Source organism: Equus caballus, chromosome 6, assembly GCF_041296265.1.
Source record: "Equus caballus isolate H_3958 breed thoroughbred chromosome 6, TB-T2T, whole genome shotgun sequence".
In the NCBI taxonomy this organism is placed as follows: Eukaryota; Metazoa; Chordata; class Mammalia; order Perissodactyla; family Equidae; genus Equus; species Equus caballus.
Genome location: NC_091689.1, coordinates 88,375,838 through 88,394,450, shown reverse-complemented (window position 1 = coordinate 88,394,450; position 18,613 = coordinate 88,375,838). Strand labels below are relative to the sequence as shown.

The 18,613-nt window shown below is 58.9% G+C and overlaps 1 protein-coding gene across 4 annotated transcripts; it reads left to right on the top strand.

Moving 5' to 3' along the window:
- Nucleotides 1-1,633: 1,633 nt before the first annotated feature.
- AGAP2 (ArfGAP with GTPase domain, ankyrin repeat and PH domain 2) lies at nt 1,634-18,273 on the top strand. 4 transcript variants are annotated; one of them, XM_023643894.2, is made up of 19 exons: nt 1,638-1,952; nt 8,475-8,533; nt 9,215-9,302; nt 9,497-9,582; nt 9,728-9,875; nt 10,893-11,027; nt 11,361-11,470; nt 11,909-12,067; nt 12,231-12,317; nt 12,401-12,505; nt 12,944-13,106; nt 13,292-13,411; nt 14,156-14,284; nt 15,178-15,237; nt 15,473-15,621; nt 15,724-15,814; nt 15,925-16,147; nt 16,269-16,524; nt 16,688-18,273. In XM_023643894.2, exons 1-19 carry the CDS (start codon nt 1,793-1,795, stop codon nt 16,928-16,930), a joined length of 2,571 nt encoding a protein of 856 aa, XP_023499662.2. In that variant the 5' UTR covers nt 1,638-1,792; the 3' UTR covers nt 16,931-18,273. The 4 variants fall into 4 exon arrangements, with proteins under 4 accessions (XP_001917890.4, XP_023499662.2, XP_023499661.2 ...); XM_023643892.2 differs by lacking the exon at nt 1,638-1,952 and adding an exon at nt 5,492-6,794; XM_001917855.6 differs by lacking the exon at nt 15,178-15,237 and having other exon boundaries at nt 1,634-1,952.
- The last annotated feature ends 340 nt before the right edge of the window (nt 18,274-18,613 follow it).

The following is an 18,613-nucleotide window of genomic DNA, read 5'->3' as shown; positions in this document are numbered from 1 at the left end:
GAGGAAGCCACAGGTGCAGACATGGGTGTGCTCGGCGTCTTCAGAGCACGTGCCTGATCCAGGGCTTGAAAAAAATGACAAAGGGAGGGATCTGGGATATGAATAAATATGAGGGGAGGAGGAGTCTCCACGTTTTCACTCTGAGGGCGGTCGTAGTGGTGGATCTATATATGTTTATTATTGCATCCGTGCTTTGACACACCGCCCTTTTCGTGGGGATGGGAAAAAGGCATAATCCCTCCTTCCCCCAAGAGAAAGAAGCAGTCCAGTAGGAACACAAATGAAAAACCCCCTTCGACTCCACCGAATGATTTAAAGTCGTGTCTGCTTAGATCCTACGACTGCGTGAGCAGTGTGGTCTTACTGTTGGAGTCAGACTGCATGGGCTCCAACTTTCCTGCTCACGTACTGTTTGTCCTTTGGCCAGTTACTTAAGCTCTCTGTGCCTGTCTCCTCATCTGTGAAATGGAGGTAAATAACCATACACCTGCCTGTGGGTCGTTGTGAGAATTGAATGAGTAAATATTGTAGAATTCTTGAAACAGTACCTGGCACACAGTAAACACTCCATGCTGGTTATTATTGTTCAGGCTACTTTACAGCTTCCAGGGGGTAATCCCAACCCCTATTCGCTTATCTCCAACTACACAAATATTCACATCATTATAATCCCCATCCTTCATAAATTAACACCAAGAAGATATGCAGGAGCAGAGACATTTGGCAGGGCCAGGAAGGACTGAGTCCTGAAACAAAGCCTTTAGATCAAACTGTCCACCTTGCCCCCCTCAGCCCCCTGAGTCTTCATTCTGCCCTCAATGCCTCATCCACCCTCTTCTCTTTCAGGTCCTGCATCAAGGGCAAGACAGTGGTATTAGGGGTAAGACTAACTGGTTGCAGGCATCATGGTTGGGTGATGTGGTGAAAGAGCATCTGAACTGTAATCAGAAGACCTAGATCCTTATCTTCCTGTCCCCTCTTACTGGCCTCTCTGAGCTTCAGTTTCCTTTTCTGCAGAATAGGGGTAATAATCCTACCCCTCGGGCCTGTCATGAAGATGATATATATGAAAGTATGTTGTAAACTATTAAAAGTGTTATAAACAAGTTAATTATTTTGTGAAAATAATTGAACATGGCATGGCGGTTTTGTCTGGTTAGGGTTATTGCCCTCCTCCATCGCTTGTTCTCTCCATAACCACTTGGAGCTTTGAAGCAGGAGAGGGCTGCGGTGGGGTAGCTGGCTGAGGAGGGTTACATTGCAGGATGTAAGCATGCAAGCTCTTCGGACGTATAGAGTGGGTGCTGAGTACAACTGTGAACTGGAATCCAGCAGGGCCATAAGAGTGACAGACCAAGTGTGTACAGACCCCTGTGAGAGTTTGAGACTGAACACAAACCCGTAGGTTACCAGGAATTTGGGATGACACCTGGGACCTGGCTTGCCACGTTCTCCCTGCACCAACACCCATCTTAATTAGCCACTTCCAACAGGAAGCCCTAGGGTGCTTGTTAAGGTCTCTCCATCCACCTGGCTGTGGAACCATGCAGGGGCTGGCTGGCAGAGCTGACGGGCCAACGCTAGAGGGGGTGGGAGGTGCAGAGGCAGTGCTGTCCCAGGCTGTGGGTTTGAAACTCACCAGTCAGGAAGTGAGGCCGACAGACGGAAGGGCGGGCAGGGGCGGAGAGTCCTGGGGCTCAGCAGAGGGGGCCTTCTGGGGCTTGGGGGCTGCAAGGCCATGGGCTTTGGGGCCAGAGGGTGCTATTAGCCTGGTAAGACAGGTCTGGGCAACATGCATGCCCAGAGGCAGTTGGCTGTAGCTGCAGTGAGAGCAGAAGTCAGACGACACGAGGTGGCCAAGCAGGCTTTTAGCCGCCTCAGGAAGCTGGCAGAGAGGGTGGGCGACCCTGAACTTCGGGACAGCATCCAAGCCTCACTGGACAGTGTACGAGGTAAGAGAAGGGTTAGCTCCCAACTTGGGTGTATCGGGGACCAGCAGGGGTATAGATGGGTTTGCTGGGTCATACATCACTTCCCAATCAGCCACTTCCTAGTCCCCAAGATGGAGCTGGGACTCAGGGGGAAGAATACATTTGGAAAGGATGGAAAAAGACATAGGAGGTGTCATTCTTCCTCTTTCCCCAATTCTCATCCTTCTCCCAGGGGATCAAAATACAGGTCACTGCTGAGGTGACCTTCTTGGCAATGGAGAAGTGGGTGAGCGTGGGGAAGACAGGCCGTGACAGACCCATGGTCGTCTTGGACCCTGCCTGGGGAGTCCTTGACAGGAAGCAGTCTGGGACAGGAGGTTCTGGGACGGGATAATGTGTTCATTCCCAGGACCCACAAAGGATCAGTGACCTCTTGTTCTCCAGCTGTAGAGAAACACACACACAGTGAACTATACCACGTGGAGACTCTCAGGCCCCCAGGCGCACACTAACCCTCACACAGCACGCTCTGCACAGCCGAAGTGCAGAGAAGTCCCCAGGATTCTTCTCGGTCCCCTCTCTTCCCCGTGCTCCTGTTCATGTCTTCCCCCACACACACCTTCCGCTTTACCTCCTCAGTGCCATTAGAGCAAGTGATGACAACACAGGGAGGAAGTGCTGCCATGGCAACACCATCCGCCACATCCTCCTGCCCACCCCTGCCTTCAGTCCTGTGGTGGGGCCCTGGCAGAAACAGCTTCTCTCCCTTCACAAGGCCCCACCGCTAAGGAATTGGTGGAACTGGAGGTCATCTCCGGCCCGCTCTCATCTCATTCACCTCTGAGGTGGCAGGGAGCTAAGAAAGGTGGGCTACTTTGCTCACGAAAGGTGTCTGGGATAAGCACATCCTCCACCACATATCCCGGTCTCTGCCAGCCTCTCCATCCTTAACTGCCTACCTGGGGTGGGGGGAGGTCAAGAGACCATTCTTTCCATCAAGGATACCTCCTGCCAGACCTTCCTGATGGCAGAGGCCACCAGAGCAGAACGTCGGGAAGGAACAGATAGGTTCAGGTTCCTAAGGGGACAGTCTGATTCCCTCCCCACTGCCCTTCTGAGGCTAGTGCCCCTCTCACCTCCTTTGCCAAGAATTACAGCTGACACCTTCCCTGCAGCCTTGGTTGGAAAGGCAGACCTAGGGGGAGTGGCCCCATGGGGCCTCCTCGGGGGAGGAACTCCAAGCTCCGCCCCCGTAGGAAGAAAAACTGTGGGTGGGGAGGAAAGAGGTTCTGGCCAGGTAGAGGAGCTCTGCTGGCTCTGGAGAAGAAGGGAACAGACGGGTGGAGGCTGAAACCTCTGAGAAGACTCCACTCTGCATTAGTGATTTGTTCCACTCCTTCCCTAAGAGTCAGGATTCTGTCCCCATTGAACATAAAGGAAAACTGAGGCCACCAAAGGTGGGAAGGAAAATCAAGCCAGAATCAGCAAATCTCCTTCACCCTCTTTCAGAAAAGACAACAGAAGGGTCTGCTGTCCTGGAGATGGAGTCATCCTGGCTCTGCAAGGAAGGGGCGAGGGAGGGAGAAGCTGCGGACCTCGGGAAGGCACAGCGGAGGGATTGGGTACAGGTCTCAGGGAGAATAAAGGGCACTCAGCATCCTGCTACCGCCCCCCCCGCCCCACCCTCACCCACTACCAGGCCGAGCACGCCGCCGGTTCCTGCCTCCAAGAGCCGCCCACGACAGCACTTATTATAGTCTCGGCTGCGTCAGGAGGGTGGGACGCCAAATTAGGGGAACGCTGAGACTCCCCGAGTCCCGGGGAGGGTCTCCAAGGCTGCGGGCAGGCCTCCCCCAACCCCCCCCCCACCCCCCGCCAACCCCCTCTGGGTCTCAGCCTCTGTTCCCCATCGGCCTAACCCTTCCATCCCCGCGAGCTGGAGGACAGTGAGCCTTGAACTCCAGGGTCCCTAGGGGGGGAAGAGGGGCGGATACAGAGCAGAGGTTTTCCATTCTCTGTGTCTCCTCTTTAACCTTCTAAAAGAGCCCCACCCCGAAAACCTCAGGAGACTGAATGGGAACCCAAAAGAGGCCGGATCCCGCTGCCTCAGCTGAGGGGCTCCTTATATTCTGGGGCGCTAAATACCCCACATGTGGGTAACCAGGTGCGAGGGTGGTGCTTCCATTAACGCAAAATCCCCTGGCGGGTCCCCCACCCACCATACACACCGATCCCTCCTCTCTGCTTCTCCCCGCTGTTTCTGAGGCACACTTGGAGCTACGGTTGCTATGGAGACCGGATGCATTTTGGTTGGGGGGGTGTCAATCTGTAGACATATTCCTTCTCCTTCCACCTCGAGCTGGAGCTTTGGACTCACTTTTCGGCCTGGGTTCCTTGAGCCTCCAGATCTCTCCGCACCAGAGGCACCCCCCTCCTTGTACCCTGCTAAGTTCCGCGTTTGTCCGCATCCCCAGGGAACACTTTGCAAGTTCACTTTGGGACAGTTGGGTTCAAGTCGCAGCCCCATCAGTGTATTGCGTGTGGGGGTGGAGGTGGGCGAGGAGGATGGATCATGGGGAAAGGAACGCGTGCAAGTACCTGGGAGAGACAAGGGGTCCTGGCACCGGGATCTCAGGGCTCCCCACTTTCCCAGTTCAACTTCTCCAGAATTGGCAGTGACCCCGAATTTGCTTCCTTTAAGCCGCGGACTGCCCACCTATAGACTTCTTTTTACCCTTGTCCCTAAATGCCACACCCAATAGTCGCGCTCCCTAACTGTGATTTGCTACGGGAGGGGGCTAGATTGGTGGAGTAGGTGAGTCCAAGTTCCAAGAAATCCAGCCCAGGATTTGGGAGGGAAATCCAGTCCTGGATTTTGCGCCGCCTTCGCAGACAGCCTTGCTGGTGAAGAGAAGGTGGGGGGGAGATAGGGTGGGGGGACTGGGGGCCGCCTCCTCCTCAATGTGAGGGGAGCGCCCGGACACAGCGCGCATCCGGACCCAGCCGAGCCCCGGCGAGCCCCCCGGACCCTGCGCCCGGATCTCACGCCCCTCCCTTCCCAGATCCCAGACCCCAGACCCCTGGGTTCCCACCCTCTCTGGCTTCGCTCCTTCCTCCCCCGCCGGCGCCTGTATCTCCATCCCCAGCATCCTCCCCGCGCCCCTGAGAATCCCCCGCACGACCAGCCCCATTAGCTTCCCAGCCTCCTAAAGACCCCCTCTCCTACCCCCGTCCGCGGTCCCTGTCCCTGGAGTCCCTATTCCCCGCCCCTGCCTCCCCCGCACCGGTTCTTCTTCTCCCCAGCCTCTGGTCCCTCTTTTCTGCCCCCTTTTCCTCCCTCTCCCCTATTTGCCCCCACTACTGTCCTCCCCGCCCTCCCCTGCCCATCTCAACGCCCCCACCCAGGCCGGGGTGCACGGTCCGGCGCGCCTCCCTGGAGCAGCACCAAGGTCCCGGGGCTCCAGCGGGGTGGGGGCGCAGGGCGGGGAGCATGGGGAGGGGGCGCCCCGTGTGATGGGAGGGGGGCGCAAGCGGCGGCGGCGGAGGCGGCGGCGACAGCGGAGCCGGGCCGGGGGCTCAGCGGGGTCCGGGGGCTGGGGGCAGCGAGCAGGGCGGCCCCATGGCCGGGCCCCCCTGAGGCAGTCCGGGGGAGTCCCCTCCCCTCCCCAGCTCGGGGGTCTCGGGGCCCCATGAGCCGGGGCGCGGGCGCGCTTCAGCGCCGGACAACGACCTACCTCATCTCGCTGACCCTGGTCAAGCTCGAGTCGGTGCCTCCGCCGCCGCCTTCTCCGTCTGCGGCCGCAGCCGGCGCCCCGGGGACCAGAGGTGCCGAGACCGGGGATCCTGGCAGCCCCCGAGGCGCGGAGGAGCCAGGCAAGAAGCGGCACGAGCGTCTCTTCCACCGGCAGGATGCGCTGTGGATCAGCACGAGCAGCGCGGGCGCCGGGGGCGCCGAGCCCCCCGCCCTGGCCCCCGCTCCGGCCAGTCCGGCCCGCCCCGTCTCCCCCGCTCCCGGCCGCCGCCTCTCCCTCTGGGCCGCCCCTCCTGGGCCCCCGCTCTCCGGGGGACTGAGCCCCGACCCCAAACCCGGGGTCGGCCCCCCCTCCTCCCGGCGCCCCCTGCTCAGCAGCCCGAGTTGGGGGGGCCCGGAACCCGAAGGCCGGGCGGGCGGCGGCGTCCCCGGCTCGTCCTCCCCGCACCCTGGCACCGGCAGCCGGAGGCTCAAGGTGGCGCCTCCTCCGCCGGCTCCCAAGCCTTGCAAGACCGTGACCACGAGCGGCGCCAAAGCCGGCGGGGGCAAAGGCGCGGGGAGCCGCCTGTCATGGCCCGAAAGCGAGGGCAAGCCCAGGGTCAAGGGGTCAAAGAGCAGCGCTGGGACTGGAGCTTCTGCCGCCGCCGCCGCCGCCGGAGGAGGAGGAGGAGGAGGAGGAGGAGGAGCGGCAGTCACGACCTCTGGTGGGGTCGGGGCTGGGCCCGGAGCCCGAGGGAAGCTGTCCCCTCGGAAAGGCAAGAGTAAGACCTTGGACAACAGTGACTTGCACCCGGGACCGCCTGCCGGCTCTCCTCCTCCGCTAACCGTCCCAGCAACCCCGGCTCCAGCCGCTGCTGTCACCGCCGCCTCCGCGCAGCCCACTGGGCCTGCACCTCCAATCACTCTGGAGCCTCCAGCTCCGGGGCTGAAACGGGGCCGGGAGGGGGGCCGAGCATCCACTCGAGATCGCAAGATGCTCAAGTTTATCAGCGGCATCTTCACCAAGAGCACAGGGGGGCCTCCTGGCTCCGGGCCCCCTCCCGGACCCCCGGGCCTGTCTTCTGGCAGCGGGTCCAGGGAGCTGCTGGGCGCAGAGCTCCGCGCCTCCCCTAGTGAGTAGGACCAGAGCCTGAGAACAGGGAGGGGCGGGCACCTGGAACAGTCGCCCGACGATGGGTGGGGGAGCGGGCAGCAGGATTGAACTGGGAAAGCTGCTGTCCTGGGTGGACCAATGAACCGGGCTCACTCCTCTGCCATGGACTGGGGCAAAGAATAAGAGGTCCTGAAGGGGGCTGAGTGGCTATGCTGTGCAACATGAGTGATGACTCGATTTCAGAGGGACTCAGAAAGCCTCAGAGCTTTCTGGGAAACTCATGCCCTTGGCCAGAGTGACTGTAGGAAATTGTTCTCAAAGAAGCCCCAGACCCCACTTCCAGCCTCAGCTGGACTCGGGGAGCGTGGAAATAGGGCTTCGCCTTGCCCGGAGGGACAGTGAAAGTGAAGGGGGTGAGGAAGCCTCAGTTTCTCCTGAGCACTGGGGGCAGATGGGTGAGAGTGACCTTGCAGGCAGCTCCTTGCCAGGGATGGGCTGAGCGCAGGCTAGCGGGGCAGCAGGGAGGGACTCTGTTCCTCTCCACGCAGTGAAGGCGGATGGGGCAGTACTGGAGTGCGCGGGGGCTGGAACGTGCTGGATACCTGAATGTGAAGTGAAAGGGGGCGGTAGGAAGCCTCGCTTCCCCCACTGCCTACCCTGGCCCCAGAGCAGCGTTGAAACTCCCGGGGGGCTGACGAGGAGTGATTCAGGGGAGTGGAAGTGCCGCAAAGGCAATTCTTACCCCCCAGACTTGAGAGGGAGTACGGAGAAGGTAGTGGTTTGTTCCGGGGGTGTCTTTGTTTATTTATTCGTTTCTGGAAGAGAGAGGCGAGGGACCCTGGGTTCGGTTCACACTCCCCGGAGGGGAGGCGGGTCTGGGAGCGGGGGCGGCCCCCGGGGTTTGGCTCTGGAGCGGGTGGGAGCAGATGGCTCCGGATCCCGGAGTTCCCGCCGCAGCTGCGGCGCCCCGGGAACGTCCGGCCACTGTCAGGCGCGGGGGCTGGACCGGCGGGCTGGGCGGAAGGAGCATCCGTCTCCCTACCCCACCCCACCCCAGGCCTGTGGCTTCTCTCGGCTAGGGAATGGAGCCCTTCCCCACAGTTCTTTTGGGGGGTGCTTGTGGGCAGGGGATGAGAGAGGGAGGCAGAGGAAAATCCAAGCTCCTTTCCTTGGGCTGTGGGGAAGGGTCAGGGCCACCATGCTGCTGACCTTGAAAAAGGGGAGAGGTATCCCTCACCTCTGATGCTCTCCTGTGAAATGGAGACTGAGGAAGACCCACTCTCTTCTATGTCCCAGCCCCTTCTCTGGAGGTCTGCCCTGGGAATCAGTTGGGTGAATGGGGAGGACACCCTCTTCTATTCTCTTCCAGAGGGAAGAACCTGCCACTGTCAGAGCCCTGGTCCCCAGGTTTGGGGAAGGAACCTACGTTTGGGGATGTGCTTTAAGGGAGATGCCAACTGAAGTATTTTTGTCTTGCTGGCTCTGTTGCTAAGCAACCACTGAGCGGCAGCAACAGCTGTGGGGAGAGGACTAGGATGGGAGGATTGGGGACCACTCTCAAACCTGTGCCTTTGCGCACAGCTCTCCAGCCCAGGGTCCTGGGGCTTAAGAGAAGCTGCAAAAGATGGAGGGGTGGCCCAGGGTTGGGAGTCCTCCCGGGCCTGGAGCGTCCCCTCTTACCATTCCTCTCCTGTTACAGAGGCTGTGATCAATAGCCAGGAATGGACTTTGAGCCGCTCCATTCCTGAACTGCGCCTGGTAGGTAAACCAGTCCCCTTGCCTGTACCAAGGCTGACTTCCCACCCACTGTACTCTCAAGTCTCTCCCCATCCCCTCTTCCTTTCCCTCTCTCTGTGAGAATGGGGAATTGTTTTCCAGTTCTCCTGAGATTCTACCTTCATAGCACTGACCTGGAGCTTGATACGTCCTCACAACTTTTTCTTCTCTAGTCTCCTTCTTCCTGTTTGTCCATAGTCCTCTTCCATGCTTCTGTTCATTATGGCATTTCCTCTTTAGCCCTTCATGTTCTATTGCATAAAAGTGGGTAAAATTCTCCAACTAGTGCCTGGCGCTGTGACATTCCCCCCCACCACCCCCCACACATATCTAGTATGTTTCCTAAACAACTAAAAACAAAGAAAGTTTTGTTTTTCTTTCCCAAAGTTTTTCTTTCCTAGACAAAGAAAAACTGGTACTGAGTTGCTGACATTCTTCAGCTTGTGGTCCACTTTGAGCTCAGGATCATTTCTTATGGAGGATCACACTCATGGCCTGATCCTCCCAAATGCTCTCTCCTGACCGACCGTCATCCTGGCCCTGTAGGACTGTCACTGAATGATTTAACACTGCTAGTACCTTTGAGTTCTCTGGAGTGTCCAGACCCAAGCATCCTGCCTCCTCTTAACTCTCACAATCTCTGCCTCATAACCTTGTCCTCAGGGTGTGCTGGGTGATGCCAGGAGTGGGAAGTCATCGCTTATCCACCGATTCCTGACCGGTTCATACCAGGTGCTGGAGAAGACAGAGAGTGAGTCTTAGGAGCCATAGTAAGCTAAGGATTGGGGCAGGGATGGAAGCTCAATGACTAGACAATGTGATCAATGACTAGGCAGGTGTGGAGACCAGAGGGAAGGATGAGGCCATGATAGCTAAAGTATAAGGAGCATGGGGAGGTTTGGTGACCTGTGACTTCTGACCTCCCGCTTGAACTCTTCTGGACAGGTGAGCAGCACAAGAAAGAGATGTTGGTGGATGGACAGACTCATCTGGTGTTGATCCGAGAAGAAGCTGGGGCACCTGATGCCAAGGTGAGGGGTGAGGTGATGGGGCGGGCAGGCTGGCTGGGGTCAGCGCTGGCTGAGGGAGAGTGCTCCGGTTTCCCAGGTCTCCCTGGATGACATCCAGAGAAGTGGACTTGTCTGACCCTCCCCTCTCTCCCTCACCCCCCGCAAGTTCTCAGGCTGGGCAGATGCTGTGATCTTGGTCTTCAGCCTGGAGGATGAGAACAGTTTCCAGGCCGTGAGCCGTCTCCACGGGCAGCTGAGCTCCCTCCGGGGGGAGGGACGAGGAGGCCTGGCGCTGGCACTGGTGGGGACACAAGGTAAGGAGGGGCTGGGCAAGCACTGCTTTTAGGGAGTCCCTGAGACGGCCGTTGGGGTATCGCCCAACAAAGGGGAGAGCTTGGTGAGGTGTGGAAATGGCCACTTGGATTCCAGGAACCCTCTGGAAGAAGCCTGGTCTCCAAATAAGGAACTCTTTAAACCAAAAACAAACTTCCCAAGACCTGAGCAGAGAAAGGGGATTCTCTAGGGAGGAAGGGACAGCTATAGTAGCAGTCTCCGTTCCTCTCCCGAGACGTCACCTACCTTGTGTTCTCACACTGCCATTTCCCGATGTCACCACTGTGGGACAGGCAGAAAATCTCAGGTCCTAGTGTGGACAGAAAGCCTTTTCCATCTTCCCCTTGCTACAGCTGGGTCAGGCTGATGCCTTTTAAAGGAATTTATCTAAAGCCAAAGAGAAGACACGAAGGGGATGATGGAGAGACCAGAGGGCAGAAAACCTTTTAGTTCTCCAAGCAGTGGTCAAAGGCTCTCAGACTCTCCAGCAGGGCCGGGGGAAGCTTCTACAGGCCCGCATGGTTTGGGCTGGCAGGCCTTTCCGTCTGGCCTGCTTCCACCTGTCACTTGCCTCCACATTCCTCCTTGCAGAGAGAGCAGTCCACCTGTGACCCGAGGACACGAAACCTTTTCCTAGTTCAAATGCCATGTGTCCTCCCACTCAGTTCAGGGTTCATCCAATTTGGATGGCAGGGCGACTGTCCCTCGTGAGTCTCGGCCATTTCAGACCTTGTCAGGAAGCTCCACTCCCCTCTGGAGTATTCGTTGAAGACACAGATACAGAGCTCACCCTGCCTACTCGTACTGCAGCTGGGCCTGTGAACTGGGCCCAGTACTCAAATAAGGCTGATCCACTCCCACTCCCTGGTCACAGGAGGGATGTTCTCTCACACCCTGTCCCTAGTGGGAACAGGGACTGGGACTGGAGCCCAAGGGAAAGGAAAGCAGGAAAGTGAGGAAGGGCCCTCGTGCAGTCCTGCCTCTCCCTGTCCCCTCAGACAGGATCAGTGCGTCCTCTCCTCGGGTCGTGGGCGATGCTCGAGCCAGAGCTCTGTGCGCCGACATGAAGCGCTGCAGCTACTACGAGACTTGTGCCACCTATGGGCTCAACGTGGACCGGGTCTTCCAGGAGGGTGAGTGTGGTGCCCCCTGGCAAATATGTGAAACAGGGAGCTAGAGACCTAGGATATTCGTAGAGGTCGCACAGCCAGGCCTCTCTCTGTGAGTGACAGGAAATCAGCCTGTGTGGGAGGGGGAGGGATCAGGGAGGTCAGAGAAGGTTTGCTTCAGAGCCACGAGGTCTTTCTGGGCAGGAGGAGCTGGCAAGGCTACAGGTGGCACGACGGCCACAGTGACAAGGAAGTTGGGGCCTCCGTTATCTCCTGGGGATTTCTCAAAGCTGGGCACTGAAAGTTGGTCTTGGGTATCTGCCTGGCTCATGCCCCCTTCTGCTCCCCTCGCCTCAGTGGCCCAGAAGGTGGTGACCTTGCGCAAACAGCAACAGCTTCTGGCTGCCTGCAAGTCCCTGCCCAGCTCCCCGAGCCACTCAGCTGCTTCCACTCCCGTAGCTGGGCAGGTGAGTTGGGGTTTCAGGGTGCACAGAGGGGCTGGTAAGAATCAGAAGAGGGGCTGGTGGTCCAAGGACAGGAACAGGGGACCCAAGGAGGTTGGGGGGCAGGGGGCTGTAGATGGAAAAGGCAGTGACACCATTTGTAGAAAGTGCATTGGACTGGAAATCAGCCGGTTTGAAACATCATTTGCAGTGTCCTTGAGCAATTCACCTAAACCTCCTGAGGTTGTCAGGAGAATTGTATGGCATCCTACCTGTGAAGTCAACCTTTGCAAAATCTAAAGCACTATGACAATGCTAGTGAGGGGTTTTATTATTAATGACAATACAAATAAATGGTGATGCGGTCAAGGAACGTCTGGAACTCCTCAGAACTAGCTGTAACTCTAGTTTGGTGGGTTGGGGCATCTTGGCTGTTCTGCTGACTCCTGCATCCACCTCCAGGCTAGTAACGGGGGCCACACCAGCGACTACTCTTCTTCCCTCCCGTCCTCACCCAATGTTGGTCACCGGGAGCTCCGAGCTGAGGCGGCCACAGTGGCTGGATTGAGCACCCCAGGCTCCCTGCACCGGGCAGCCAAGCGCAGGACCAGCCTGTTTGCGGTACTGGACACGCTGACCCCCTCCCCCGTCCCCCTGTCCCCTGTTGCCTGCCTACCTTCCCTGGTCCCTAGACCCCTCTTGTGCCCTTCTTCATCTGTCTTCCCTGTCCTTCATCACTGTATCCCTCTAACCATCCTCTGACTGATGCCAATAACCACTCCAGAATCGTCGGGGCAGTGATTCTGAGAAGCGGAGCTTGGACAGTCGGGGAGAGACAACGGGGAGCGGGCGAGCCATCCCCATCAAACAGGTGGGTGATCCAGGGGCTGGGGGCAGCTGGGGGTAGCTGGTCTTAACTGGCCTTTCTCCCAAATGTCTCCTTCCATACTCCAGAGCTTCCTACTGAAGCGAAGCGGCAACTCCTTGAACAAAGAATGGAAGAAGAAATATGTGACCCTGTCCAGTAATGGCTTCCTACTCTACCACCCCAGCATTAACGTGAGTGACAGAGACTGGCTGGTCACACTGGCCGGCCTTGGATGCCCTTCCAGCTGTATCAGTCCGTGTCTCTGTGAGACACCAACATTGTTTCTGGGAAGCCCCAGTCCTTCCCTCTTAAGTTTAGCAAGCATGTGTTAGGCAGCTCCCATGTGCCCAAGCCCGGGATGGAAAGGTAAATATAGCTCCCCAGGAACTTGCAGGCTAGTGGAAAAGTGTGGAGGAAGGACCTCCACCTGGCCTGCCATTCAGGGAGTGCTTTCTGGAGCAGACAATGTGGGGCCAGGTCTGCCAGGCTCATCCCCTAGAAGCTCCTCCCACCCAGTCAGCTCCCAGAGTCCCCCCACCTGTCCCCCTCTAGCCCATACTATTGGCTCCTTCCCAGCACCACCGAGGACTCCAACCTTCCCTACACCCTCAATCCCTATATGCCTCCAGGATTACATCCACAGTACCCATGGCAAGGAGATGGACTTGCTACGAACAACAGTCAAAGTCCCTGGCAAGCGGCCCCCACGGGCCATCTCTGCTTTTGGCCCCTCAGCCAGCATCAACGGGCTGGTCAAGGACATGAGCACTGTCCAGATGGGTGAAGGCCCTGGTGAGTGGGGCTCATGACAAAAGGGCAGGAGGGGGACCAGGACTGGGGGTAGAGGAGGGGTAATAGGGAAGTTGGGTCTGGGACAGGACAAGCAGGAAGGGGGGTGATGAAGAGGGACGACATAAGGAATGGGGCCCAGAGACTGAGCGGCTCACTGAGGTTTTATCTTCTTCCCCTTCCGACAGAAGCCACCACTCCCACCCCAAGCCCGAGTCCCAGCCCTAGTTCCCTGCAGCCACCACCAGACCAGACATCCAAGCACCTGCTGAAGCCAGACCGGAATTTGGCCCGAGCCCTCAGCACTGGTCAGTGGGGACCCACCCTCCACCCACTGTGTTCCAGAACCAAATGGGATGCGGGTGGGAAATAAAATTGGCGTGGAAGCTTGGAGGCTGGAATCAATGTATGAGTGGGCACAGTGAGCACCTACGGGGGGGCAGACACCAAGCTCTGTCATACTGTGTTTATCATAATGGTTAAGACAAGTGGGTTCTAGAGCTACACTGCCTGAACTTGAATCCTGGCTTGCCACTTGAGCAAGGTACTTAACCTCTCCATGCTTCAGTCTCTTCAGTTGCAGAGTAGAGATAGTAGTTTCTACCTTACAGGGTTGCTTTGAGGCTTAGACAAACTGAGAGCAGCATTGTCCAGCACGTAGTCAGCCATCAGGGTTTGGAATGTTTGGAAATATATATACATTTTAAAAATAGCAAGTAACGTTGTAACAAGAGATCCTCACAACAACCTTGTGAGGTCAAGATTATTATCCCCATTGTAGGGATGAAGAAACTGAGGCTCAGAAGATTAAGTGACTTGCTCAAGTTCTCAAGGCCAGTAAGTGGCAGAGTCAGGATCTAAGTGCGGGTCTGACTCTAAACCACTCATCTGCCCTCCTCCCCAGGAATGACCAAGGGGGACCTCCCGGAGAGCGACAGCTGAGGAGGGGGACCCTAAAATGCTAAACCTAGTTCAGGGGAGGGGACAGGCTATGGAGAAGTCAGGAAATCTGCAGAGGGGGCAGCTGAGGCAGCTGTGTCCCCCTCCCTCAGACTGTACCCCATCTGGAGACCTGAGCCCCCTGAGTCGGGAACCCCCTCCTTCTCCCATGGTGAAGAAGCAGAGGAGGAAAAAATTGACAACACCATCCAAGACCGAAGGCTCAGCTGGGCAGGCTGAAGGTGAGGCCCCAGTGGGCAGTTCCACTCCCACCCTGGACCCTCACCCCCACTCAGAGCTCTGGCCTAGCTCCTGCAGGAGGAGGGAGAGCGCCTGGCTGAGTCCTGGACTGTCATTACTACTTTGCACATAACCTAGAGAAGAGCAGATGGAGACCCCCTCGGCCCCATCCTTCCTCCTGTTCCCCAGCTGATGCCTTTTACCCCAGTGGCCATCAGCCCCCGTTCTCAATGACCCCCATAAGTCTGTAGCTTCCTGTTCCTGCCTTCAACTCCTCTTATCATCCCAGCCCCTGCACCCAGAAGCCCCCATGACCCCCAGTGACTCAGCCCCTGACCTTAGTGCCCCCCATTGACTCCTCAGCTCTTGGACTCTGTGACCACTCAGCCCCTGTTCCCAAGAACTTCCTGTGACTGCCAAGCTTCCCCACAGCCCTTGACCACAGAGACCCCCATTCCTGCCACCAGTGGCCCCTCCAGGCCCCCGAGACTCCTCCTGAACCCCAGGGCCCCCTCCTCCCAGGCCTGTTACCCATCTCCTGACCCTTTCTCCATGTTCACTCCAATCCTGACCATCCCTTCCCCTCCCAGAGACCCGGCTCCTCACTGGTCATGACAACCTGTCCCCACCGCCCCTGCTCTCTGCCGGGTGTTCAGACCCAGGTTCCGGATCTACCTACTCTCATGGCTCTTGGCTTCCGCTCTACTCTGCTCCGGGGCCACTGACTTTAGTTCTGCTTTCTCTCCCCATCTGTCTGTCCTGCTTTGTCTCTGGCATTCTCTGTCACTATCTCTCTGCATCTCTCCATCTGCCTCTCTTTTTCTCCTCCTTTCTTGGTCTCTTTCTCTGTTCTGCTTTCCATTCTATCTCTATCTCCTTTGCTTCGGGAAACCAGCCAAGCGCAAAATGTGGAAACTAAAATCCTTTGGTAGTTTAAGAAATATTTATAAAGCAGGTAACAAGCGGGGAGCCGGGAGGGGCGCTCAGCTGGGGTGCAGAAGGGTGGGGGTGCCCCTGCCTTCCCCTGCATGTGCTCGGGCTTCCTGCTCTCCCCTACCCTCTGCTTCCCCAACCCCTCTGCCCCACTCCCAGGGGCTCGCGATGGACATCAGGGAGGAAGGGTTTGGGGAAGGTGGCCCCTGTTTGAACTCTGTCCCTCATGACCCCATCCCATCCCATCCCCCACCCAGAGGAAAACTTCGAGTTCCTGATCGTGTCCAGCACGGGTCAGACGTGGCACTTTGAGGCAGCCAGCTTTGAGGAGCGAGACGCCTGGGTCCAGGCCATCGAGAGTCAGATCCTGGCCAGTCTGCAATGCTGTGAAAGCAGCAAGGTCAAGGTAATGGATCAGAGAGTTGTGGGGAGAGCAGAAATGGATGTTCGAGGGGTCTGGAGAAGCGCTCCCAGGGAGAGCCAATGCTAACCCCAACCCTTTTTGCAGCTACGCACAGACAGCCAAAGCGAAGCCGTGGCCATCCAGGCGATCCGGAATGCCAAGGGGAACTCTATCTGCGTGGACTGCGGGGCCCCCAGTGAGCGCAAGGGGGCAGTGGAGGGGCCTGGGAGGGAGCGTGGTTCGCTAGAGTTGGCGAATGCTGGGGTACTGCTCGGTCAGGAGCCGACCTCTGCACTCCGTCCCCAGACCCCACGTGGGCCAGCTTGAACCTAGGCGCACTCATCTGCATCGAGTGTTCTGGCATTCACCGGAACCTGGGCACACACCTGTCCCGCGTTCGCTCGCTGGACTTGGACGACTGGCCGCGGGAGCTGACCCTGGTGCTGACGGCCATTGGCAACGACATGGCCAACCGCGTGTGGGAGAGCGACACGCGGGGCCGCGCCAAACCCACGCGGGACTCCTCGCGGTACGTGTAGGGAAGAGGGGGGACTTAGGGTGTGCAGCTCTCGAGGGGTCCCCTGGGTAGGGGGCAAAGGTCTTGGGTGGGGGTTCCCTGGAGCCCTTCCCGTTGATCCGTGGTCTTGCAGGGAGGAGCGTGAGTCCTGGATCCGCGCCAAGTACGAGCAGCTGCTGTTCCTGGCGCCTCTGGGCGCTCCCGAGGAGCCGCTGGGCCGCCAGCTGTGGGCCGCGGTGCAGGCCCAGGATGTGTCTGCCGTTCTCCTGCTTCTGGCCCATGCGCAGCACGGGCCTCTTGACGCCAGCGTGGAGGACCCGCAGCTTCGCTCCCCGCTCCACCTGGCGGCCGAGCTCGCCCACGTTGTCATCACGCAACTGCTGTTGTGGGTACGTGAGTGGGGATGGTAAAGGCGTCTTGGAGGGCTCTGTCTCGGAACTGGCCAGGCGCGGGGGAGCCTGACATCCCCAAAGGGCCCCTGGCGGTGGGCCTGGACATCCGGGGGCCGGCCGGCACCGGGGCGCGCGGTAACGCGGCGTTTCCACCCTCCAGTACGGCGCCGACGTGTCCGCCCGCGACGCGCAGGGACGCACCGCGCTCTTCTACGCCCGCCAGGCTGGAAGCCAGCTGTGCGCCGACATCCTCCTCCAGCACGGCTGCCCGGGTGAGGGCGGCAGCACGGCCACGACCCCCAGCGCGGCCACCACCCCCAGCATCACCGCCACGCCCAGCCCCCGCCGCCGGAGCAGCGCCGCCAGCGTGGGCCGCGCCGACGCCCCCGTCGCGCTGGTATAGTTGCCCAGCGGGAGAGACACCCCCACTCCCATACGGGCCGGGCACGGCACACCGGGTGGACCGCTGGACAGATGCACCCACTCACCTCTCCATCTGCACCCCGCCCCACGGGAGCACTTCGTCCCCCCACGAGGGCACAGCCCCCACGCCTCCCGGAAGACACAAACTCACCTCCCTCTCCCCAACGAGGCATGGAGACCCCAGCTCAACACGCCCCCTCTCCACTGTTTCCACACTCGGATTGCTCTGGGTCTACCCGCTAACGGGACGCCCCGCGGCGGCACCTGCTCCTGGGCGCTTGGATGTGCCCGCTCGCGCCCCCTAGGGGCGGGGGAAAGACCCAGTCCTGCCTGTGCTTGACAATCCCACGGCCAGAGCACATACCCAGGCTGGCTCCTGGGGCGACGCCACGCCAGAGGGAGGGGTTAATACGTGGGAGGGCTAGCCCTGTGACTTGGGGCCAATACGGGGGACCCCACCCCTTCCAAGCTAATCTCACTGCCCAGTGAAGCGGGAAGGGCAGCGAGGGGCAGGACCCCTGCTGCCCAAGGGGGTAAGGGGTTCCCCAACCCTTTCCGTGAAAGGGACCATGAGGAGTGGAAATCAGGACGTCCCCCCACACCCACCCATGGATGGAAGCTAAAGGGCCGGGGGAGCCAAGAACCTGGGTCCCTCCTCACTACTATCTTGGGAGGGAGAAGGGATGGAACAGGAGCGGGCTAAGGGGACTGGGGAGGGGCCTTGTAATTTATTGCTTTGTTCCCCACCAAGGGGACAGGGGCGGGCAGGGCTTGGGGAGGGCGTTTCAGGGGAAGGGAAGCCAAGGGTGGGCGGAGGGTGGGGTGGGGTGGGGGTGCTCTCGGGTTGTGAGTGTCTGTGACCGTGACTGCGTACCTGTGACTGTGCAGCGCCCATGGTGATCTGGGGTAGGGGCACCCCTACAACGGGACCCCTCCTCACTATTCTTCCTGTCCAGCCCCTCCCTCCCCCTGGAGCAGCTCCAGCGCCATCCCTCAACCCCACCATCCCTCCCAGCCAGGGCTAAGAGGACGTGAGGTGGCTGGGAGGGTTTCCAGGCCCCCTGCTCCATCCCCGGAAGGGGGGGGGGTGGACTTACCTGGCCCAGCCCTGCTCCCCTCAATCAATCCAGCCCTTGGGCCATCAGTGTCAGTGGTTTCCGGTCTTTTTTTTTTTTTTTTTTTTTCCAGCTAAAATATTTTGCAAAGGACCAGGTAATTGGGGAGGGGAGAGGGGCGGAGGCAGGGGAGAATGCCCCCCTCTTCTCCTCCGAGGCAGGTCATGTGAATCTTCAGCAGCAATTAAAGAGGAAGTGATTTTGTCTAGGGGGTGAGCTGCTGGTCTGTTCTTCAAGAGGCGGGTCAGGGAAAGGCCTTGGTCAGGGTGGGGAACTGGAGGTGGGAGAGGGCCAGAAGGGGTTCCTCCTGCTGGTGGGGCTGGTGGCAGGGCGGTGTCCAAGGGCATGGAGGTGGTAGGTCAGGTACTCCATGCTGTGCAACAGTTCCGGGTTCATGCAGTGGAAGGAGACAGGCAGGTGTCAGAGCAACAATGGGGACCCAGGGAGCAGAGGTCACTGACTCCCATGATGCCTCCTGTTCTGGGAAGGAGTTGGGGTATGGAGCTTAGAGGAGAGGACAGGGGAGGGGGCCACTTGCAGGGAGGAGA

Bases quoted from the DNA above. Each gene is read 5' to 3' on its own strand.
- AGAP2 (XM_023643892.2), top strand. From the start codon at position 5,621: ATGAGCCGGGGCGCGGGCGCGCTTCAGCGCCGGACAACGACCTACCTC. The intron at 16,148-16,268 runs GTACGTGTAGGG...GTGGTCTTGCAG, and splicing joins CCCACGCGGGACTCCTCGCG to GGAGGAGCGTGAGTCCTGGA. The intron at 16,525-16,687 runs GTACGTGAGTGG...TCCACCCTCCAG, and splicing joins TCACGCAACTGCTGTTGTGG to TACGGCGCCGACGTGTCCGC.